The 26,522-nt window shown below is 36.5% G+C and overlaps 1 protein-coding gene across 1 annotated transcript in view; it reads right to left on the reverse strand.

Moving 5' to 3' along the window:
* Sbf2 (SET binding factor 2) overlaps positions 1-26,522 on the reverse strand; it is a 412,779-nt gene that overhangs the window by 244,709 nt on the left and 141,548 nt on the right. Inside the window, exon 5 of the mRNA XM_026781117.1 lies at positions 2,124-2,259. Coding sequence (XP_026636918.1) covers positions 2,124-2,259 — 136 coding nt within the window. The remainder of the gene's footprint in view (positions 1-2,123; positions 2,260-26,522) is intronic.

Genomic DNA, 26,522 nt, shown 5'->3' on the forward strand with positions numbered 1-26,522 from the left:
GAGAGAGAGAGAGAGAGAGAGAGAGAGAGAGAGAGAGAGAGAGAGAGATTGTACAAAAAGGAGGAAGGAAAAAGCAGGAAGAAAGAAGAGAGATGAAGAGAAAGGGAAAAGGTATCATAATATACCAATGAGACAAATTTATCTATTTAACACTAAATAAATATGGGTAAAGGACATCTGAATGTTAATGAGTAATGTCAGCAACTTCTCTTTAAGTAAGAAACAAGGTACAAACAAAAAATTAGACATGTGTCTAAGAATTTCTAGACATATTTCTAAAATATCTCCAATGATGTCTTAATATACTACAATTCTGTCAACAAATCTGAGGGCTGAATGCATGTGAAAAAGAGAGAAGGGAGAAGCCAAATTATCATTTAGTTTCCTTTATACAACTCAAGGGATTCATTACGAATATGGACATAGTGGTCTGTAGAGATGGCTCAATGGTTAAGAGCACTGGCTGTTCTTCCAGATAACCCAGGTTCAATTCCCAGCACTCACATGGCAGGCAGCTCATGACTGTTGATAATTCCAGTTCCAGGGGATCTGACAAATTTACACCAATGCACAAAAAGTAGTTTGGTTTTTTAAAAAAAAGGTCAATGAAGGCATTTTTAAACATTTTTTTAAATGGACATAAAGAATACTGCATTCTATGAATTAGTTTAAGGTCTAAACACCATCATTAAAATGAAAGGTGAACTAAGAATATAGTGTGGTACATGAATTACAGAACAGTCTGGCAGGTTTTTGACTGAAATGATCAAAACAAGAATTTGATCAGTCTTTTACAGTGCAATTTCCATCACTATAAAGACACTTTCTGGGATAAGAGGAACCACAGACACAGACTTATAAATTATGCCATCTCATCAGCAATGTAACTTCCGAATTTAAACAGAAGTGATATTCTGACAGTCATTAAATATTTCAAAGCAAATATTTCTTAGTTTGATCCCGCTACCTAAAGCCTTAAAATGTCAATATGGTTTCCCACAAAGACATGACAAAGAAAAATGTGCTGAAATGCAGATAACTTATATTTGTTGTGGGAATGCAGACAATAAGTATTTTGTTCTACATGAACTTTTGACTTTCCACTATAAAAGAATAATAATGTAAGTTTGCTTCATGATAGGTAACTTGTCTCCTTTGTATCGAAAATCCAGATATTGTACCCAGAAAATTTAGATTTTTAAGAAATAAATTGTGACTGCAAGTACTGATTTGTGAGGCCATTTCTAAAAGCATCTTTTCCTCTCACTGGGAATACTTTTCTACATAAAGCAAAAAGTGTAGTAACTAACATAAATTGGCTCACCAACAAAAACCAAACTTTGTGAAGTTTCTGTATTATCAAATAAGAACCAAAACAAACCAGCAAGTTACTACCATCACAGCACCAAGGAACCCCTACATTTTTATGACTCCCTTTACAGGACTTGGTTTTATAAGACTCTATCTTCTACCAATTCAAAGAAACCCTTTTGAACACCAAAGCAGAAGTTACTGGTGTGTGTCAGGAAGCACTAAGGGGATGGAACTTTCTATGGCAACTAGGATGGAGGTTATACAGACTGATATCTAGCCCCCACCCTCAAATGCCAGTGTGATGGCTCACAGTCAGAATATGACCCCTGCTCATACCTCATAAAGTTCCATAAATTGCCCAACACTTTGTCATATATATTTCTGCTTAGAGAAATTAGTGTAGTTTCCTGAAACTAGGAACTTAATCACTACTCTTATAGAGGAGGGACTGTAAATGTTTCTTGAGTTTGCATGTGGATTTCAGAGAGTAACAATGATGTGAAACACTGTGATAACAACCGTTGTATCCTGTGAAAGATCCCCTGAAGACAGACATGCAGGAGAACGATAACAGTTTACCACCAAAGAAACCAATTCATAGACACAATAATTCAAATACAGTCACTATTTTAGTGAGGACAGTTAACCTGCCAACTTTTATTTTATTGTTCCTTCTCCAACATTAAACATACACTATCCTCAAGCTTTTTAGAGAGCACGAAATTTTCAATTTTAACAAAAACAAATATGAAACTTCAAAGATCCTGCAATGCCATCTGTCCCATCCTTGGATAGGGTAGTTCCTTTACCTGGAGATTGATCTCTGCCTCGTAGAAGGTTAGGCATGAGCAGTAATGTCGATCTGAGTCGATATCCGTTAGGACCACCACAAAGAATGTTGGCTGTTTCCGCTCTCTGGACAGATGCCATCCACCAGGCTGACAATGCCTCAAAAAAAAAAAAAAAAAAACAAAAAACAAAGGAGGGGATATTTTAAAATGAAAACAAAAATAACATTTTAATACATAAAAATATTAAACATAACGTTGTCATTAAAGCTATATAATTGAGGGGCTATGGAAATGGTTCAGAGGTTTGTTTCATAAACGAGGACCGGAGCTTGAGCCCTAGTTCTCATATAAAAAAGCTAAGGGAGATCATGTGCCTGACATCTCAACATTAGAAAGGGGACAGGAGGAGGATCCTAGGAGTTCCCTGATCAGCCAGACTAACCAACTGGTGTGCTCCTGATTCAGTGAGAGACTGTGATTTAAAAAAAAAAAAAGCTAGAAATCAATAAAGGTACATGCTGTTGACCTCTGGCTTTCATAATGCAGGTATGCATGTGCATATATACACATGTATCACACCCACAAATTTATCTATTTGATATGGTATGCTACACCAGCTAATATAAATGAAATTCATGTACAGCTTCATAGCTTTGAAAACATTCATCAAATTTTCCCATAGAAACCATTCTGAGATGCCAATCTACTTTTGGCATATGTAGTAACATAGCACCAAAATGAGAAACTCTTCCTCCAAATATTAAAATAAATCATGGTACAAGGTGGAGAGGAAGTGCAACAAGGGAGATTGTTTGCGAGGAGGAAGGCAACCCGCAAGAGGAGTGCAAAGGAAAGAGAAATGACAGTAAGGGACGAATAAAGATAAACTAATGATGGGTGTGTGTGAAACACCACTTCCTTGTATGCTAACCAATAATTTTTAAAGTCAATGAAGGATTTGCAGAGATGGCTCCGTGAGACCACCAAAATTCAGAGCCCAGCACCCTTGTAACAAGTCAAGTATGGCTCCCATGTTCCTGTAACCCCAGCACTGCTTAAAGGAGAGGTAAGAGGAATTACTGAGGCTTGCTAGCAAAAAACACAGGTTCCAGATTCAGGAAAAGACCTTGCCTCAAAGGAATATCACAAAGAATGATAGAGGGTATATTCCACACCCTCCTCTAGTCTCCGCACCCATCACGACTTACATGTTCACGCGTACAAGTGCACACATACACCTTAATGCATATATCACACACACATTAAAAACAGTAAAATGGATTCATTAAAAATCATTGTAAATTCTAACATGTGAGCAAATTATATGAATAATACTCTTTTGTAGTTCTTACAATTGATAAGCACATAGAACACTGAGCCCCCCCCCAAAAAAATCCTGAGAATCTCAGTTTTATGGCAAATGGATGTTAGCATGTTACTAACCTTAGCTTCTACTACAGAGTAGGAGAAAGGTATACCTGTGGGACAACCAGGAAGTTTATTCAGATTATAACAAGCTCAGAAGTGTCTTTCAAAATTCAGTTACTCACTTTCAATTTTTGATATATTATTAAATTTTTTATTCTTTGATGGTTTCATAAATGTATATGCTGAATTTTAGTCACTTTCATACATATAAACATTACTCTCTCCCTCTAAAATCCTCCTTTCTAACAGCCTCATCTTCTGACTCAGAATCGGATCTGAGGTGCTGGCATTGATTGACAATAATAAAGTTGCACATTTCCTGTCACCAGGTCTACTGTTACCACTTGTCGGACAACTACTCCTGTGACATAAAGCAAATCATATATTCTCATGGGGTATACTACATGTCCATCTGGAGATCGTTGGGTTTGGAAAAGTTGCATAACCCAGGAGAAATGCTATTGTTTTCACTGAATTTTAAATGAAACTGAGGTTTCAAAAGGGAAAAAACTGTATTTTAGTTCTAACTTTATCAAATAAAACTTTTCACTTATAAAACTGAAGTTACCTGTCATAGAAGAGTTCACAAATAATAAAATACCCTCTTAGAGCAAATGACCTATTAGATAAGTGCTTGGATATTTTTTTACTACCTGAAACTAGAAAAGGCATATGTGTCCAGTTTTCTCAATTTTTTATGCATACAGGGAATATAAAAATTTAACAGAATGACAAGGTTCATAGTTTATTTGAACTAAACTGAATGATCTTTCAAAGATAGCATACCAAGATCTTTGGGTAATGGTCACACTTAGCATCTCTGGTAAGAAGCCTTCATCCACATCTGTAAAACCATACTTTACTGACCTGTAGTAATAGAGGGGTGTATGCCATCATTAAACTCAAACATTTAACTTGCCCCCTTTTAAAAGTCTACAAGAGGCTAGAGAGATGGCTCAGCAGTTATGAGCACTGTTTGCTCTTCCAGAGGACCTGGGTTTAATTCTCAGCAACCACATGGCAGCTAACAGTCTGTAACTACAAGATCTGATACCCTCACACAGACATATAAGCAGGCAAAACACCAATGCAAATAAAATAAAAATAAATAATTTTTTAAAACGAAATGAAAAAGCTGGGCAGTGTTGGTGCATGTCTTTAAATCCAGTACTTGGTAAGTGGATCTCTGTGAGTTTGAGGCCAGCCTGGTCTATAAGAGTAAATTCCAGGACAGCCAAAACTACACAGAGAAACCTATCTCGAAAAAAACAAAAACAAAACAAAGCAAAATAGGAAACATTCAAAGCGATACGATTGTAAGACTTCCTTAACAGCCCCGTTTCCCTAGTTTACAACAGGAATGGTGGGATTAAAGACACTAACCTCAAAATTTGGGAAAATTCCAAGGATCGTTTTTCAATCAGGTAAGTATTTCTTAATAACTGTATTTAATGTAACCAGAGTTAAGAAAACAACGGCATTTTATGGTTAGCTTGGTCAGATAGCTTTACTAAGCTTTTCACTAAAAGTTTGCCAATAGTTACCTATATGCTGGTTAGATGTGAGATCCCATATGGCAAATATAAAATTAGAACACACACAGGAATCATCTCAAAGTATGTATTAGAAAATAACATCAGACTCAAATTTTACAGGAAAATATGAATCTATATTCTCTCATGAAACACATGAGTATGAAAATATCCAGTTAATAAAGTTTATACAACTAAGTGTATAAAAACTGATGTTTCAAAGCATGAAAACAAACGGCTTTAAGCTATGATTACAAATGCACATTTACTGTATCACAGAAAAGCAGTAACAGGATTTGGGGATTCGGATATGACCCTAATATGTAATGAGAAGTTATTTCCCTTAGGATCTAGATTTGAAAAACAATAATGCTAATTGGCTTAGTCATTTCAATTCTTCACAAAGTCTGCTGATGAACTAATAAACAAGGAGAGAGTAGACATTACAAGTCTTAAACCTAGGCTCCAGTCACATTTCTGACAGGAATGTGAGAGAATATTTAGACAGCTGGGAACAGGATAGTCACTAAAAGACAATGAAAAGAATGATAAGCATTAAACAAATAGAAGAAATTCAGGGTTTATGTCCCCTAGTGTCTTTACTGGCAAACAGGAGAAACAATTGCTATCACAGGTGCAAACTTAAAATGCTTAGAACTGACAGACAACATTGAGACTTATGTTTTAGCACCTTCAAATAACTGAGAAAGCATATGTGTCTAGAACTACATTACCAATGAACATACCACATAAACTGACAAAAACACTGCTTTTGTCACAGATATACACAGGTCTTACCGTCTCCTTTCTGACTTGACCTCACCACTTCACACAAATCAGACTCATGAAAATGTTATAATATATCTGGGAATACTTAAGCAGGAGATTCCTTATTAATCTAAAGTTTCTTTAAGACTTTGGCATACCTTGGCAACTGGTACTCAAGGGTGCAAGTTAGGAGTGCTCAGTGGTCAGTACCCCGGGGAATCTGCATGATGCATTACAAACACTAACTCTGTTCCATTACCCAAACATTAGAAGTAGATCATGTTCAGTAAAACAGTTCAACTCTCTACAAACTAAAGTATAAATACAGAAGACCTCATATTTGTAAAACCACTCACTATGCATAAAAAAGGGCATGAAGATGGGAGTAGGATATTACAGGGAGCTCCAGAGGGAGTGGGGTAGTCACTTTGGTGCCATAATATGCATGTATGTAAATTAAAGCCAATCTTTTTTGCTGGTTTTCATTTTGTTTAAAGCTTATAAACAATTAAATTATTAATGTGATAATTTAATGGTGGCTAGTGTATTAAAGAGCTATTAAAATAAGGAGTTGAAAACATAGATTTCATATTTGCAAAATCACTGTCTAATCATAACTCATAAACCTAAGTTTACAATGAAATTAAGGCTATGGGATGCTAAGGTCATAGGGCCAGTTTGTGATAGCATAGGAGTTAGCAGTCAACTCTACAGTCTTCAGGAACTGTATCCTTTTACTGATGGATTACTACAAATCCTTTAGAGACATTTTATGATCATATAAATTCATATCAAGAAGTAAACATTGCAAAATACCACATTTGTTGCCGCTCATCTTTGACAGAATATGTGCATGTGTTCTCTCTCTCTCTCTCTCTCTCTCTCTCTCTCTCTCTCTCTCTCTCTCTCTCTCTCAGGTCTCTCTCTCTCTCTCTCTCAGGAGACCTGTCATATACACAGCTATCAACCCCCTTTTTCTTTACTTTCAGTAACATGTACATGTTCCTGTGTACTTCTCAGTATTTATCAGACAAAACCTTGCTCTAGAGATCATCTGACGTGTAACTTGCAACCCTCCCATACTGAGATTACAAGCATGCACCATTGAGCTCAGCAACACAACTATTTTTAATAACCATAATGCTGATGCAAGTATACATATTTAACCCACTCCCTATTGCTGATATTTAGGTTTACCTTTTTATTATAACTAACTCTAAAATATATATTGTATTAGAAATCTTTGTAGATATTTCTCAATATTATCTAACACAGTATGTATAATCAAGCACAGAAACGTTTAATTACTCTTGAGTTTCTTTTATAAGGCTGTGCAAATCCAAGAATATCTTTGTTTTGTGGCACATTTCTAATGAAAATTTTACAAGTAGTTTTTCTTAAAAAGAACTATTATTATGGGGTTAAAGAGATGGTTCAGTGATAAGAGCTTTACTGCTCTTTAAGAAGACCCAGGTTTAAAATGTTAATGAGATTTTGGAAAGCAGAATACATTTGACACCAGAAATTCCTAGAAAATACTGGCCTATAGTTAGGAATACCATTAAATATGAAAGAAAACGCAAAGCAAATGAGCAGAAAAAAAGGGGGACTTTCTATAAAAAACTTTATGGACTTCTGGGTAAACCTTGATGCTTCCATTTATAGAAATATGTAGGAGAATGTATTGCTCATTAAATTAATTAAATATTACCAAATTAACCAGATTCAAATAGTACAATGACATTTATCTACTACTTAAAGTCACAATTTGTCAACATATGACCACATAAAAATATTGAATTTTGGGTTTTTAGTCTTATTTTTTGAGGCAGAGTTTTTTATGTGTATCCCAGCTGTCCTGGAACTCACTCTGTAGACCAGGCTGATTGTGAACTCACAAGATCTATCTGCCTCTGTCTCCTGAGTACTGGGAATAATGGATTAGTTTTTATTTTTAACATGGAGTTATTTTGCATATCTTACATAAACTCTGTAAGATAGAGACTTCTTAAAACTGTAGTCACTCAGAACAAAATTTTATAGTTTCAATGACTCAAAGAATCATAATGGCATCAAGACTTTGTGTATTTTAAGAGAAAATTAAGATTCTAAAAAATTACATTTTACAGTCTTTCAGGAACAACAAATTTTACTCCTTGAAATGATACTCTTTAAAGAATCAGAAACACATATACATAATGTCTTAGAAAAGAACTTTTAATAAAAATTTAAAATTAACAATAGTCATATAAATTCCTTGGTTTTTGAGGAAATGTAAATTTTTCTTGTTTAAACAGAGGAAATAAGGTGCATCCTATTTTAATACTTCTTCCTTTCTGGTAAACTATAAACACTGGAATTTTATTCATTTCCTGGATAACAAACATAAAGTATGCTATCACTTGGGGCTTTTCCACTCATAATTCCATTACCATATTCTCAAACAAAAATTATCAGTATAATATTGGCAACTGACTCCTTCACAAGGAGCCATAATATGATCTAAAAGCTACATATATACATACATACACAATATGGTCTAAGGGCTACATATGTAGCAGCTTAGTGGCAAAGTATTTTCCCAAAATATGCAAGGTCATAGGTTCCATCCACAGCGCCACTTAAGAAATAAAAAAGGTCTAAGCAACTGTGACAACACATGGTATGCAGTCATTAACAAGTCTTTATTCAGTTACAGCTTACAAGAGTGCCTCCCATAACAAGTGCTCATAAAGATCCCCTTAAGAAAAATAAGGTAGGCTTAATAAATATTTACATGTATTTCCTATATTTCTCATTAAGAGGAATTAAAATTATTTGAAATATTTTAACATTTAAGTGAAAGTATTAAATTTATTAATTGAAAATTTAAAAAATACTCTCTTTAACAAATGACTTACGAGGAAAAAAAAATCAGAGAAAAGAAAAAAACTATAAATTAAGAAACATTTAAAGCTCACAGGCGGCAGAGGCAAGAAGATCTTGAATTCCAGGGCAGCCTGGTCTACAAGGCGAGCTCCAGGACAGCCAGGGCTGCAAAGAGAAACCCACTATTTTAAGAACTAAAACAAAACAAAGAAGAGGAAGAAAAAAAATAGTCAAAAGGCTCATCTTCCAAATGCACATATCCTCACTGTTTTGATGATAATTCAAATAAAACCACTGTGGAAAGACAGTAAAAGAGTAATATTCACAGACTTCCACAAACAGATATGTGAAGATTAAATGTTTGGTAATCTTAATGATCTCTTATCTGTTAGGTATGATAATGACATTGTGGTTGGGTTCCCCCCACCCTTTTTTTTTTTTAAGTACTTTGTGTTTCAGAAAGACATACTGATACTGAAGAGATGGTTCATTGGGTAAGAGCACTTGCTGCTACGGCACAGGAATTGGGTTCAATTCCCAGCTCCCATATGGTGTGGCCCACAGTATTCTATAACTCCAGTCCCAAGGGCTTTGATACCCTTCTTGGACACAAGAAATATACATGGTGCAGACACATCAAAGCAAAATATACATGCACATAAAACAAAATAATAAAATGAATTTCCAGTTAATTTAAATTTTAAAAAGAACATAGACTAAAACATCAAAGAACAGTGACTCCTGTTTTTGATTTGTGGGTTGTTTGCTTTTTTGTGTGGCTTTGTTTTAAATGGAGGATTGAACCTAGGACATCACACATGCTGCACAAGTGCTCTACCATGGAACTATCAATCTAGTCTCTTCACAGAATGAAACTCCCTTACTGTAAACATTACTACAGCTTACCAGATGTATTAACGAGTTCATAAAGAAGGATAAATGTGATTATCTCATGGCTTTTGCCACAAAACAGGTAAGATGTAGGTCCTGATTTGACCCCTAATTTAGACTATTGCTTGGGTGAAATTTCCAGTTTTCTCTGAACCTCAGTTTTTCTTGAACACGAAATATCTCTCATTTCACAATCAGGATTAAATAATATGCATGTCAATGATTAGTACAGTGGCTAGTGCTGAAGTAGTAACCATGCTATAGAGCTGGCCAAACTGCAGCAATGGTATTCAAGTTTACAGGTAATCAGTATCACTTGCACAGTTTTCGATATTACATTAAAGAACAGGAGGGAGCTGACAAATGGAATCTATGAAACTTGGAGGAGCCTGAGTCACAACCAGTTGAATGGGAGAGGGAACAGAGGGGACCATTTTTCAAAGGATGATTCAGAGATAGAGATAGAGAGATAGAGAGAGAGATAGAGAGATAGAGAGAGAGAGAAGAATAGTATGAATGTAAGTGATGGTGACCCTCATGCTAAAAGCAACTGATTCAGTTACTCTATTGAGAAACTATTATATATGCCACCTGCAGTCTTCAGAACTGAAAACACAAGACAAATGAAGTGTTTCCCTTTCACTTCACTGTCTTGTATTTCTGGAGATTTCAATGAAACATGGTTATTAACTTAAATATAAAAATAATTCAAGAAAACATGTGGACTTAAAAATATATAAATAGTATCTTTCTATTCTGTGGACTCAGGCAAGGGTTTATAAATGGTCACATCTCTTAACCTCTGTTCTCTTCCTTGGTACCTGATAAAGAATTCACTCAGATACAAAGTGCATAAACCTCGGAAAACACCTGCATCAAATTATCCTTCATACACAAAAGAGCAAATAAAATAAATTTCCAAGTACAATTCAAGCCACAGATGAGATTTCAGAGTAAAACTGAATTAAGTGTTGCTGCAAATGCAGACTGGTCGGAGCACTACACAATAGATGTTACTTCAAAACACAGGACACTGGAGAACCTGTGATTTGGAAATGACTCAAAACACACAGCTAAAAAGAACTAATGAAACATGATTCGAGCAGTTCAGATTTGTTAGTTTTAGTTCTCATGAGCTTCATAACAATGTTTGGTATGAAATGTTAACACTGTTTTTGATAAGACCTGTCTAAACAAGATGGGTTTTATTTACCAAAACAGAAACAATGTTTTAGCTTGATTTGGGCAGTCTGAAAACTTTAGGAGCTATCATCTGTCAGTCACCAGAATGTTTATTGCTTGTTTACTTAATGTAATCCTTCTGAGAAAGGCATTTGCAGAATACTTGCTGCCCACTAAATATTATTGTTAGAAGCAACAACCAGAGATGGCTATCTAGTTAAGCTGTTTGTCTTCATCCCTTGGAAAAAAAAAAAAGAGAGAGAGAAAGAGAGAACAAACAGAACAAAATGTTCTAATCCAAAAGCTCAGTCTGAATGTATCTGGAAGATAGCAAATGGGCGTTTCTTTGGAACTTCAGAGGTAACAACATTTGAAACACAGCCTGGGATAAAACACTTTTCCATGTTACATTATTAAAATAAACCATATAAGGAAGAAACTTCCCTTGAAACAGCAACATCAAAATCAGTTGTTCACAGATGAGAAAGAGACTGACTGCCACAATACAGGCATGTCTCGAGCCAAACATCAGAACCAAGAGAAACCAAGATTTAATACAAAGCCAATGAAAAAGAAAATAAAACCAAGTAGTTTCCAATTCCATTCACTCACTTACTGCCATGTAACTATACACTTAAATAGTAAATTTTATGTTGTGCACATTTAAATACACACACACACACACACACACACACACACACACACAGTGAAAGAAGAGTCAGTGGGCCCAAACCACTTATCAACAAGGGAATACACAATATTATTTAAAAATAAAAAAATAAAACTATAAGAGATGAAGTCAGGTATGGTGGCATACAACTGTAATCCCAGCACTAAGAGAAAAGGGAGAAGGAGGTTAGCCAAAAGCTCGAGGACAGCCTGTTCTATACAATAATTTGTAGGCTAACCAAAGTGAGACAAATTTCAAAAAAGGAAGAAAAAAAGACAAAGAAAAGGCACTTTAAACCATTAAAATTAGTATAATAAAATGGTCAAAAGACAATTCCCTCTTACCTAAACCCTGGGAATTAGGCAGATACGCTAAACCAAATCTAACTTTTCTCCTCTTAAATTTTCAAATCTAAACTGTTGACTACAATTTTGACACATCAAAAATGAAATGACATTTCAAAATAATTATTGTAAAACCATCAGCACAATGAAGGAATGATATAAATACTAAATCTTTTAATGTAATCCATTATAAAAACAAATTGAAAGATGAAAAGGCACATGATCATCTATCTCCTTTGATGCAGAAAAGACTTTTGACAAAATCCAACACCATTTCATGATAAAAGACTTGGAGAGATTAGGGATACAAGGGGTAATATACCTGAACATAATAAATGCAGTTTACAGCAAGCTCATAGTCAACTACAACTTAAATAGAGAAAAACTCAAAGTAATAATTCCAGTAAAATCAGGAAGAAGAGAAGGTTGTCCACTCTCTCCACAACCATTAAAAATACAGAACTTGAAGTCTTAGCTATAACAATAAGACAGCTGAAAGAGATCAGGGGAAGACAAACTAAAAAGGAAGGCGTCAAAGTATCTTTATTTGCAGATGATATGATAACATGCGTAAGAGACCCTAAAAACTCCACCAGGGAACTCTCTACAGGTGATAAACTCAGCAAAGTAGCTAGATGCAAAATTAACTCACAAAAATCGGTAGTCCTCCTATATACAAATGACAAACAAAATGAGGGAAAAAATCAGGAAAACAAATATTTCACAATAAAATATTTGATTAAGTAACACTAAACAAGCAAGTAAAAGACTTTCATGATAAAAACTTATCAACATCGAAGAGAGAAACTGAAGAGTTCCTTCCACCTCCCCTTCCATCCTGGTCCACCCTCTTTCTATCTCTCCTTAAAAACAGGCATCTAAGAGACAATAATGAAATAAAGTTAAAATACAATAAGACAAAAAAGTCAAAATAGATTAAAACAAACAAAAGGAAAAGAGGCCAAGAAAAAGCACATAAAACAAATACAAAGCCGGGCAGTGGTGGCACACATCTTTAATTCCAGTACTCAGGAGGCAGAGGCAGGCGGATTTCCATGAGTTCGAGGCCAGCCTGGTCTACAAAGCAAGTTCTATGATGGGCTTCAAAGCCAGAAAGAGAAACCCTGTTTTGAAAAAACTAAAAAACAAAACAGAACAAAAACAGATACAGATAAAGAAGCACACTCACTTGCACACTTGGGATTACTATAATACAAAACCAGGCAGGTGTTTGCCACTACAAACAGGTATGTGGTGGAGAAATGGGAGAGAAGAAGAAACCAAGTGGTTTGTAAACTGGAGAGAGAACTGAAGATGAGAAGGCAGTGAGGAACAACCTGATATGGTGGCTTACACACCACCTAGGGCCATATGATGTCCAGGCCTTTGCTCCCACTGAGAGTCATGACTGGGTCCATGCTACAGTAGCAGGGTCTGTGTTGATGTCCATGGTCATGTTGCCATCAAAGACCATAGGAATGCCTGTGGACTGAGCCACCACCTGAGGCCATGTTGATGTCTGAGGGTCAGGTTGACACCACGACCAAGCTAACCTGAGTGACCTGCCCTGCCATCCAAGGCCATGATGATGTCCAGCCCAAGTTGCAGCCAAAAGCCATGTGTGGGTTGGTGGCAGCTGGGGTGAGTGTTAATGTGCATGGTCTGTGTTATCAGTGAGAACAATGATAAAGGATGCCTTGGCGATCTGGGCACAGAGTACTGGTCCCACCCCTCACCACCTCAGCTCAAGAACTGCCCTCTCAACCCTGGCTGGCACCAATGGTGTGAGCACAGGAAAACTGGCCCTGACCCTCACCTGAGGGAGGCAGTGCCAGTGGAGGCCCAGACTGACATCTCAGCTGCTATCCAGGCCTGAATCCAGGACTTTGAGTTGGCATATCCCAAGATCTACCCCATCTATGACTTGCTGCAAGATGTGAAGAGACTGGTCCTGTGGAACCATAGTCGCATGATCTCCATGACTTGGGACAACAGCAGGATATCCAAAAGAAGTTTCAGTGAGGGTACAGTATTGATGATGTACCAAAACCCTTGAACCAGACCAACAACTCGTTGCAATGAACATTTGTAAGCAAAGCTGTTTGGGTGAAAAGGTACACTGCACGATATACTGCAGTTCCCAAGGCCACTACAACAAAGGAACATGTGATGGAGAGGCAGGAAAGACAGCAGAGTGAAATGTTTTGTTTTGAATTTTATTTTTGGGTGAAGCTATAGGAGTAGAGGCTAGAGAGTAGATGTGGAGGAACTGGAAAATGAATGGGATTGGGAAACATGATGTGAAATTCCCAAAGAATCAATAAAAGGAGCTATGTTTTTAAAAAACAAACAAAAAACAAATACCCCACAAAATTGGCCACATACATGCACACACACACAAGCACACGCACACACACATGGGACCTGCAGTATTATAAAATGAAGTAAAATTTTATTAAATTATTTTAAAAAGAGAGAGGAGTGGGGGGGGGAGCTCTGACATGACATTATGAGACAAGGCACCTCCAAAGATGCCACTGAGTTCATTTTCTCTTGGCCATGTAATATAGGATGTGAGGCCAGCTCTTAAAGGTAGTTTGTTTCCCCTGTGAGAGTCAACTGGAGGAAATTAAATGTTCATTTGCAAGTGGTCATCAATTGGAGATAGCTTCTGGGTTAGAGATGTGGAAATGTACCCACTCCTCCTTTCAGCTCTAGGACCTCATCTGCTGCAGACCCTAGCAGGCCCTGTGCATGCTGGCTCAGTCTGTGAGTTCATGTGTGCACCTACCATGTTGATCTAGAGGGTCTTGCTTTCTTGGTGTTCTCTATCCTCTGGGCTCTCCAAGGGGTGCCTGAGTCCTAGGGGCAGAGGTGTGGGTGATGCAGCACAGTAGCTGTTAGCAGGGAGAGCTGTAGCCATTACTCGTCTGTCAAGAAGCAGCATGGACAGGGGAGAGATACCCCTCCATCAACACCAAAGGCAAGTGGGAGAGCTGGCCCTGCCCCTCATCGGTTGCAGCACTCAGGAGAGTGGCCCCTATGCCATGCCTGAGCAACACAGTAGAGCTGACCCTGAAGGTGTAGGTGTAAGCGATCTGACCCTAAGGACATGAAAGCAGAACTGTCCTGCTCCTTGATCAAAACTGCAAGGGTTAAACTTGCCAGTACAATGCAGAAGAGTTTAAGCTAGTGGTGAGGACGAGGGAAAGCTGACGGGCTGACCAACTCTGCAATTAGCCAGGCCCAGAAACAGGGTTATGTGTTGGCCCACCCCAACATCCACCCCAACTGTCGTCTGCTGGAGCATGTGAAGGAACTGGTCCTGCAGACCCAAAGTGGCAGGATTTCCACAAGACAGGGCAACAGTAGTATAATCAAGAGGCATTCCAGTGAGGGTCCATTGTCAACAATGTAGCAGAAACCAGAGGCCTCGAACTAGAACAATGACTCTTTAGCAAAGAGGGTTTTACTGCATGACTTACTGTATTAGACTACAGTAGCTTCCATGACAAGATTGATTATTTTGTCCTCCTCTCTCTCTTTTTTCCTTTTTTCTCTTAGATTTTATTTAATTTGGGGGAGGGGAGGTTGCAAAAGCAGAAGGTGGATACAAAGGGATCGGGAAATGGATGTGATGGAGACGCATGGTGTGAAAACACAAAGAATTAAAAAAAAAAGTTTAATAAACAGCTGGGTACAGTAGCGCACAGCTTTAATCCCTGCACTCAGGGAGGCAGCATCAGGTGGATCTCTGTGAGACTGAGCGAGTTCCAGGGCAGCCAGGACTGTTACACAAAGAAACCCTATCTCAAAAACCAAAACAAAAACAAAGCAAAAGAAAGTTTAAAAAATAACTGCATGAAGATGTCAGAGGATGTGAATTCTTATCTCAAGATCATACAGTCACAAAGTTTAAAATCACCTTACTGCTGTCTGAATCTAGACTTGAAAGCAGTATTACACAGGTGAACAAAATGTCCCCAGTAAAAACAACCATGCAAAATCTGAGAAGTAAAGTATCAGGCTAAGACCAAAGGCAAATACCTAAATAACTTAGTGTTATCTTTACTTTAAGCTACCATTGCTTAAGTTACTTTAAATAGTGAACTATTTCAAAAGTAAACTGAACCATGAGTTATAAACTATGCCACACTGATTCAACAACAAAGATAACTTCCACATACATTTTAAGTATTTTAAATGCTAATTTTTTTAAAAAAAATCTAGATAAATTACATTTTTCTAAATGCCAGATAATGTACCACCAAGTCTTACATATCAAAGGTATAAAATTAAAACTATATCTTAATAAAAACTTGAGGTGAATCCAAATTTTCCAGTTTTGATATGAGATGTAGTATATAAAGAAAATAAGATGCTTTCCTATCTTTAGTTGTTGAACTAGATTGTCCTTATAAGACAAGGTTCTGATTTAAAAATAACAAAAGACAAAGCAATGAAATAAGCCAAAAGCTCTTAGCTATAGCCATTACTTTAGCAAGAGTCAGTTATTTAAATCTAAATCGCTGGTTATGTATCCCACAAGGCATTTCAAAATACTATTATTACATTATTTCTCACAAGCCCATGATACTCAGAAGAAAACTGCACAGTGATGGAACTGTTCAAGGCCGAGAACAAAGCAACCACAGCAGCACATACAAGGAAAGGCAAGAAAAGTCCTGCCTTCGTGTTCACATAGAAAGGCAGCTCAACAGTGCAACATCTACAGGAAGACTGAGCTTCTGAATCACCTAGCAATTATTTTAAACTTTCTAAAAATGTTATTATCTTTGTAATAATAATCATCATTATGGGCAAGGGCAGAGTTTGGGCAAGCCCATGTGGAGATCAGAGGACATCTTTGGAAGCCGGCTATTTCCCCTAATATACATGAGACCCACAGATCAAACTCAGGTCATCAGGTTTGCAGTGCAAGTGCCTTACATCAGCTGAGCCATCCCATGCAACTAAGAAAACTATTTTATAAAGAACCAAACGATTCTGACATGACTATATGCTGTTTAAAAAACAAAACACATAACCACCCCTGGGTATTTATTATAAAGATGCCTTGAGGAAGAAAAAAGAGGAAGTAAAGCAGCACATTTGCAGCAGTTGATTGCTTCTGTTCTCGCCAGACCCCACTATTCTGTGATGGTCTAAAGACTGCTCCCCCCAAATTTATGTGCTGAACTTTAATAATGAGTGTAATAACACTACCAAGTGGAGCTAGTGTTTAAGGAGTGCTTAAGTCACTGTGAAAGGGCTCAATTATGAATAGGACTAGAAAACTCTATAAAAGGGCTAGAGGGAGCAAGTTTACCCTTTGGCCCCTTCCACCATTAGAGGAAATGGTTTGTGTACCCTCTGAAAGACAATGTAACATACACCATCTTGGAAACTAAATCCATGCCCTCAACAGACAACTATCCTGCTGGTGCCTTGACAGAATTTTCCAGATTTTTGGTTTGTGAAAAATAATTTTTGTTGTTGTTGTTGTTACTGATTTTTCAGGATAGGTTGTAACACCACTACCTTGGCTATGCTGGAACTTGCTCTGCAGACTAGATGGCCTCAAACTCACAGAGATCTGCCTGCCTCTGCCTCCCAAGTGCTGGGATTAAAGGCGTGCGCCACCACTGCCCAGCAAGAAAATAAATATCCTTTATAAACTATATATTACTCTATATATTATTCAGTTTAAAGGAGCTGACATACTGACTCATTCTCACTCTGGATTAAACAGTTAAAACCACGCAGTAGAATAGAATTATATTCTAGATGCCAGGTAGTGGTGGTACACGCCTTTAATCCCAGCACTCAGGGGGCAGAGGCAGGCAGATCTCTGTGAGTTTGAGTCCAGCCTGGTCTACAACAGCTAGTTCCAGGACAGGCTCCAAAGCTACAGAGAAACCCTGTCTCAAAAAACAAAAAACAAACAAAAAAATAATTATATGTTATTTAAGCAGAACCCACAAATATAAGTAAGATATCACTAAACTAATAAAAAAGTAGTAAAAATTTAAACAAATTCTGATGAAATAATCAAGAATTAGGGAATTTTATTAACTTGCTCAAATTCCAATATATCTGACCCTCATTACTCTTGAAGGACTATTTAGTAGGATGAACACATCTTCCTTTGAATGTGGGGTGCACAGATTAATAGAAATGGGTTAATTTAAGATATAAGAGATAGCTAGAAATATGCATAAGCTAATAGGCCAAGCAGTATTTCAATTAATACGGTTTCTGTATGGTTTTTTGGGGTCTGGGAAAATCAGGAACATACTAAAGCACACGTGTGAAGATCAGAGGACAGGCCTGTGGAGCTGGTTTTCTGTTTCTGTTTTACATGACTTCCAGGGACCAAACTCAGGGTATCGAGCTTGCATAGCAAGCAAATGTACTCACTGAGTCACCTTTCTGGTCCCTACCTAATTTTTTAAATTATACATAAAATAAACTCTGAAGTCACAAACTAAAATTACAATAATAGTGACTTTTAACTAATTGTTTTTAATGTTTAGTCCTTAACAGAAAAAAAAAAAACAGCAGAACACTTAAAATAATATTAGCTTTTAATTTTTTATATTCATTTTTATTTTATGTGTATGCATGAACCTGTGTTAATATTTGTACACATGTGTGCCTAGAACCCAAGGAAAACAGAAAACAGCACTAGTTTCCTAGAACTGGAGTTACAGACACCTGTAAACCACAATGTGGGAACAGGAAACTGAACTCTGGTCCTCAGGAAGAGTAGCCAGTGCTCTTAACTGCTGAGCCAGCTTTCTAGGCTTCAAGTTTTTTCAGCACGCTTATTTATTTGTTTGTTTTTCTACTTATTTATTTGGGTATGTGTAGGCTCACATGCCATATTCATATGTGTAGGTCAGAGAACAACTTGTAGAAGTTAGTTTTCCCCTTCTACAGTGATGAGGGATTCCCCTCTGTATGTTGTGAATACCACTGGTTAATAAAGAAGCTGCTTTGGGCCTGTTAATAGGGCAGAACTTAGGTAGGTGGGGGTGGGGGAAACTAAACAGAAAAAGAGCGGAGTCAGAAAGAAGCCATGTAGCCCCACCAGAGATAGATACCAGTTGGAATCTTGCCCAGTAAGCCACAGCCATGTGGTGATACACAGATTACTAGAAATGGGTTAAATTAAGATGTAAGAGTTAGCCAATAAGAAGTTAGAGCTAATGGGCCAAACAGTACTTTAATTAATATAGTTTCTATGTGATTATTTCAGGGCTAAGCAGCCAGGAAACAAGTACTGCCCCCAACACTACAGCCTGGGCCTCAAGGATCTGTCAGGCTTGGCAGCAGACACCTTTACTCACTGAGCTATCATCACACCAAATAGCAAAAACAAGTTTTGTGACAAGGCCTCACTGTATAGTCCTAGCTAACCTGGAAATCACTCTGTAGACAAGGCTAACCTAGAAATCAGAGATTAGGCTTCCCAGGTACTGGGATTAAAGGTGTGTACTACTACACTAGGCTACAAACTGATCTTACAGTGCTACTGTAATAAATTACACAAATTCAATGATTTACCAAAGCAGAAATTTATTCTATTAATGTTCTAGTGGCCCAAAGTTCAAAATCAGGTTGCTGGCATAAATGGTTTATTCTGGAAGCTTTTTGCTGCTCACCTTCATTCTGGTGGATGCCAACAATTCTTGGAATTCCCTGTCTTATGAGGTATCACTTTAATCTCTACCTCTTTCAATCACATTATCTCTTCTTTTCAAAAGACATTTTTAACTGTATTTAGGTCTCATGCTAACAGTTTGAATGAGATGGCCCCAAAGGCTCATATGCTTGCCTCCTTAGTCTCCAGTTGGTGAACTGCTTGGAAGGATTAGGAGGTGTAACCTATTTAGATTAGGTGAGCTATTGGAGGAGGTGTTGCTGGGGGTGGGCTCTGATGTTTCCAAAGCTCATGCCTAGCCCAGTGGGCCTCCCCCTCTCTCTGCCTGCTACTTGTGGACCAAGATGTAAAATTCCCAAGCAGCTGCTCAAGCACCGTGCCTGGTGCCATGCTCCCTACCATCATGATGACATCGGACCTGAAACTGACTCTGAAACTGTAGGCAAATCCCCAATTAAATGCTTTCTTTTGTAAGAGTTGCCTTGGTCATGGTGTCTCTTCACAGCAATAGAACAGTGACTAGGACCATGCTAATAAAGGATTATCTGTCTTTAAATACTTAATTACATTTCAGACTCTCTTTTCCAAATACAGTCCATGTATACATTATGGGCACATACATCTGTTGAGGAATATCATTCAACTTATGTAACTCCAGAGACAGAAAACAAAATGGCTGTTGTCAGAGGCAGAGGGTGATTAGAAGACAGGATTACAAAGAGGCATGAGAAACTTTTTGTTCCATTATCTTGATTGTAGTGACAGCTTCTTTCATGGATATAAACGTATATTAAAAGTTATTATAGTGAGCTGAGTGCCTTTAATACCAGCACTTGTGAAGCAGAAGCAAGTGGATTGAGTACAGCCTGGTCTACATAGTGAGTGCCAGGACAGTCAGCGTTACATAGAGAAACCTATCTTAAAAATAAAACACCATCACCCCAAAAAAGTTACTAAAGTTACCAGCAATGAGAAAACCAACATTTTGAAATTTCAAAATGCAATCATGAATGATACTAAGCCTATACAATTTAAACTCAAAACAAAATAAAAAAAAAAAAAAGCAAAACTAGAGTTTTTTAAAAAGTGAAAAGAAGGGAGCTACGACCTCAGCACTCCAGTCACTGAGATGAGAAGATCATGAATTGGAGGATGACAGCCTGGGCTACATAGCAAGATGGTCCCCCTCCCCCCAAAAAAGGTGGAATTGAGGAAGAAGAGAACAATCTGAGTTGCAAATTCATTAATTAACAGGGTGACAGTGGCTATCCTAAATAGGAAATCAATGCAAATCAGAGAGCTTAATGCTTGTTTCCCAACAGTTCCCACATGGATCCTTGGTGAAGGCTTGTGCAGTCAGTGACCACAGAAACACTAACTCACACTACTCCCTGTGCTAACCATCAAGTGATGCTTATAGACCAGGGAGGTTAGAAAGGCAAAACCAAGAAGTGAGAGACATCCAGGAAGGTTGCAAAAGCCAACAAGAAACTGTTAAAATGGTACATCAAAACAGACTGAAAAACTAACATACATATAACCAAATAATTCAGTGTATCCATTTTCATTCTCATTAACATGACAAAAGTTTACCTTGCAATTATTATATGAGAAGAAAGGCGAAAGTGGAGAAAAGTGTGAACTCTCACAGGACTCCTTCTTCCCCAACCCTTAATAGTAAGCATTTAATAATGCACTGGAAAATCTGCTCAACACAAAAATTCCTGCTACATTGTTTAGAAACTACTAAATTAAACACATATGCAAAATGCATGCTTCCTATTCCACTGAAAGTTTAAAGTTAAACATAGTAAAGCAAATAAATGTAGATTTATCTATTAATAAACTTTATGGTGTTATTCCAAGGAAAATATATCACATTAAAGGACCAAAATACAATGTTTGAAAAATATCAACCATCTTTAATGAGACTGACTAAGCAACACCCATTTGTTCCAGTGTATCAGGTTTAACTCCCATGACTAGCAGTTCATTTGGCAATCTCAATGCATAAGACAAATAATTCATAAAAGCTTGACAGTATTATTTTTAGTTTGCATCCTTCTTGGACTGAGCCGATAAGTGCTTCTACTTTATGCTACTCCAGAGACCAATTCCATTAGGCACAAAGATGTTTGTTAGCCATTGTAAGAGAGTGAAACACTTTGTTCAATCATTATATTCAAGTAATACATCTCATTTGGGAAGACATTAAGAAAACAACAATTAAAAAATGACTATTGCTGCTTTGAAATGGTATCAAGAAAGTATGACAGAATAATTAAGACTACCCACTATGAATGAGAAGTAACTCTCTAGTAATAGTTATGGTTACCAAGGATCAAATTCGAGTAAATCTAAAAATTTATCTGTCTCTCATAAAAACAAGATTGAAAATGATCATCTAAAACAGCTTGTTAAATGTAAACAATGTTGGCATGTGCCTTGATTATACTATAAATGTACCTTGATTATACGATGAAGCACAAAACGTTTTTTAATTTTAATGAGGGAGAAATACATCTAAAATTAGAACTCAACAAAAACATCTGAATCAATTGTTTCTCCCAACTACTTCCAAACAAAATATTTCAAATTCCACACAAGATTCTGCAAACCCTATGAGTACAGCTCTAATCTTGACACTGAATTTGGAACATCTCCATGGAGGAAATCCATGAACCAGATGTGAATTTCTTCTTCCAAATACATTTTATAAATATGAGAACAAATAAAACATTTCTCTATTTAAAAATAACACTGGATAGAATTAGCAAAGAGGAAATCCTACAGATCCTCAGTATCCACCACTCTAAGGCGTTACTCACTAGACTAAAGAACCATTCACTCTTCTACATTATCGGTGAACATCAACTTCATCAACCTCACACTTACTTACTTCTGTGTTCACTAGCCATATTAATCACAACAGAAATAGTTTTAAATAACCTTCACAGTACATAGAGACTGTGAAGTTTACCTTCAGTTTTAATTCAATGAATGAATTCAAAATCCAAGGTAAACTTTTATATACAAAGAAAAAGTAAAATACAATGGTAAATTAATGACCACAAAAAAATTTTAAAAAATCTAATTTTATAATCTTAAAGTTTTATAATATTTTAAATGCCAATGACATGTTTTAAAATTTAAAATTTAGCATCACAAAATCCAACTGCAAGCATATTAAGAACTTAAACAAACAAAAGTGGTCTTTGGGAACATATGTATGTAAGGATGTATGTATGTATGCATGTATGATTACTTTATGTGTTTGGGTGTTTTTGAGTGTTTTGCCTGCGTGGCTGTGTGTGTGTGTGTGTGTGTGTGTGTGTGTGTGTGTGTGTGTGTGTGTTATCTATGTGTCTGGTACACCCAGAGGTCAGAGAAGAGCATCAAATACCCGAAAACTGGAGATACGAGATTGTTGTGAGCCACCATATGGCTGCTGGGAATCAAATCTGGATTCTCTGAAAGAACAAGTTCTCTTCACCAATAAGTTATCTCTTCAGACCTTGGGGGTCTTACATTTCTTTTGCCCCTCCATCAGAGATCTTTCAAACATTTAACAGATCCTACTAAATATTTAACAGAAGACAAGTCAAGAAAATAGATGAGATGTTATTTTTATGCAGAAGTGATACAGAAATACAACTTAATTATAAGAATTATGAACAGAGCCAGGTGGTGGTGGCACACGCCTTTAATCCTAGTACTCAGATTAGGCAGAAGTTAGGCAGATCTCTGTGAGTTCGAGGCCAGTCTGGTCTATAAAAGCTAGTTCTAGGACAGCCTCTAAAGCTACAGAGAAACCCTGTCTTGAAAAGCCACAAAAAAGAATTATGAACAGATAGATTTAATCTTAGTTTTTATTTTAAATGATAATTGCCTAATCCACCAAGAAAGAATGGCAACTCATGTACCACTGCAAATTACTGAGACATAAATACATTTGTACAAACACATTAGACTGACTTCATTTTTGTACAACTGTTTTCTGTCACTTAATAAGAAATTTACATTTATTTTATCCTGGCATAAAAATGACTGTTTTAAATTTAACAGCCTATTTTAATCTAAAATTAATTTTAAATGATTTCACAGTAATAAAGATTACTCAAATGATTCAAATTCTAAACTAAAAGAAAAATTTTCCCAGGTAGGAGATATTTTAGAAATGATCACTGTTTAATTTAAAGAATGAGGATGATTTCTTGATGGACATGGATGCTGGAAACCAGTTACTACAATAACTGTAGAATAAAAACCAAGAAAGTATGTCCTGGGTTTAGGAAAACTGTATGGTACTCAACTCATAAAACAGTGTTTCTTTTCCAGTACAGATAGAACAAGACATGATTTCTTTCACATGCATACATATTCAATGCATAACTTTTCCTGTTGTGCCAAAACTATTGAGCTTTGCTAAGAATAATTCTGTGGAAATATATAATTGTAGTTATACTTTATACAAAGAAAGAACAACATTTAGTTAAAGAGGTCTATTTCAGGTGTATGATTTTTCACTATTAAAAATTCTACCAATGGAAAAGAGGAAGAGGAATTATTCTACCAGAAATTTGTCCTCTGACCTATATACATGCATCACACTACAACCATACCTGCAATCACACACACATATGTGATACACATACACACAGTAATAAGTTTTTAAAAATTTAATTGAAAAGAAATTCTAGTAACTGGAGAGATGGCTCATCAGTTAAAAGTATGTATTGCTCTTGCAGAAGATCCAAGTCTACTGCCCAGCATCCATGTCCATCTGCTTAAACCACCTGTAAGTCTAGCTACAGCAGATTGAAGGCCCTCTTGCATCAGCAGATACCCACAAACACACACACACACACACAAACACACACACACACACAATTAAAAAGTTAAAAATCTGAAAATATTTTAAAAGAAACGAGAAATTATATCAAGGGCCAAAAAAACTATTTATTTAAAAGGAACCAATTATAAATTTTATTTAATATTAAACTTGAATGACAGAAACTTACTCTGAATTGCATAAAGCTTCTAGTTTTAAGAAGCAAAACCTGGATGAGACTAGCCATGAACTAAAGTGTCACATTCCATATACGTTAAGATTAAATCCTAGCACGTTGTCCTTGCTCAGCCTAGATATAAGAGTGAGGAGCTTGGTCTTGCCTCAGAGTGAAATGTCAGACTTTGTTGACTTACCATGGGAGCCTTAGCCTTTCTGAGGAGTAGATGGATGGGCGGGGGTGGAAAGGTGGGTGGGAGTGGGCGGGGGAAGGAATGGGGATAGCTATGTAAAATGAGAAAAGAATGTATCAAATAAATTCTTAATAAAAAAGAAAAGAAAAAAGGGAAAGATTAAATCCTAATTTCTAAAACACATTATCACTTTTCCTTGACTTACATTCATAAACAATCAAAATAAAAAATGTTCCTGAAGGTAAACCTCCCATTCACCAAGAGGTAAGAATAACTGTAATCCAACATGTATCAATTAGCAAAAACATATTTGGGTAGTACTCAGAAAAAAAAGTGAAAAGAAAAAACAAAAAAGGTAATATCAGGAAAGCAAAATTATTTTAATGATATAAAATTAAAAATTTTAAAGACTATGAGATTATTCCTTACAACAAAAGCCTACTAAGAATGTTGAAAACAAAATGAAACACAGGGGGGCATCAAATATGTAAGTTATTCAAACAGAAATGAAAAGTTTTTCTCCTTTCAAATTATTGTTGTTTTTATTGCTTTTATTTGGCAGTGCTAGACCTGACCCGAGAGCTTCACATGTCCCCGCCAGACACTCTCAACACCTGAACTCTAGCACCAGCCACTCCTAAACTGTCTTTACATTTACAAAGCATTGCTGTTTCTGTGAGACCGAGTTCTAACAGCATACTTTCGGCATTACACTTTTATAACCTAATGTATTTTATTTCAATCTCATAAATATTTCCAGAAAGTAAACCAGAAAACAAATATTAAAAAAAAACTTATTTTATTTAGCATGTCACTATAGGAATTTTGATAGGTTAAATAACAGAGAATATGATTAATAAATATTTGAAAACATGAGCTAAAATATTATTTGATGTATTTCTTTGTCAAGTATTTAATGAGAGCCTACTGTAGCCTAGGGACTTCAAGTACTGCAATGCAGTGCTGAGCTAGAGAGCAAAGCAAGCTGTGCTCAGGAAAGCCGCTCTCTAGGGTGCTCCACGGAAAGCATTCAACTGTTTCATCTTCTGGAATACTTAATGTGAAATGTTGGTGAATCACTAAAGTTTCTGTGACATTCCCAAGTAAAATGTCTCTTAGTACTTCTCCTACACAGTGTTTAAGGACTAACGAGTCTCCCTCATTAATGGCTCTAGCTCTTTTCCACTTCCTTTTCTATTTCTAGAAAAGCAGAAATTTTAAACTGTGCACAAATTTTTCATATTCCTAGAATAAATTCTGTTCAAAGATGCTACTATAATTTTTAAAATCTTAGTACATGTTCTTCACGGTATTAATGTTATTAGTTTTTCTCTTAATTCTTAATCCCTTTGATCAAGATTGCTGTTTAAGTTTAAATGTTTTAGATAAAGCCTAGTGAAACATGTCTGTAATTCCAGGACCCAGAGACTGAGACTATAAATTCAAGGCTTACCTGGGCTATAGAGTGAATTCAAGACCAGTCAGACACTATTTCAAAATACAACTCCTTTTGTGGTTGGTAGTACCTGTTTTGCTGTGTGTATGTGTGCGCGTGTGTGTGTGTGTGTGTGTGTTTTATAAGAGATCTTGGGGATAGCTAATTCGTAGCACATTTATCTAGCAAGCATGAGATCCTGCTCTCAATTCTAAAAGTGCTGGGAGAAAACATAAACTTTAAATACTAGTTGTGAGGACTTAGATAAGTTATTTAGTTTACCTGAACTTTAGTTAACTCAATTTTGAAACAGGAAAAAAGGCAGTGCTTTCTCTAAAAGATTACAGAAGAAATTAAATGAAGTAATACATGTAATGGCACTTGGGACATAAAAACCAATCAGCAAATATTAGCTATTACTAATTACAATG

This window comes from Microtus ochrogaster, chromosome 8, assembly GCF_000317375.1.
Source record: "Microtus ochrogaster isolate Prairie Vole_2 chromosome 8, MicOch1.0, whole genome shotgun sequence".
In the NCBI taxonomy this organism is placed as follows: domain Eukaryota; kingdom Metazoa; phylum Chordata; class Mammalia; order Rodentia; family Cricetidae; genus Microtus; species Microtus ochrogaster.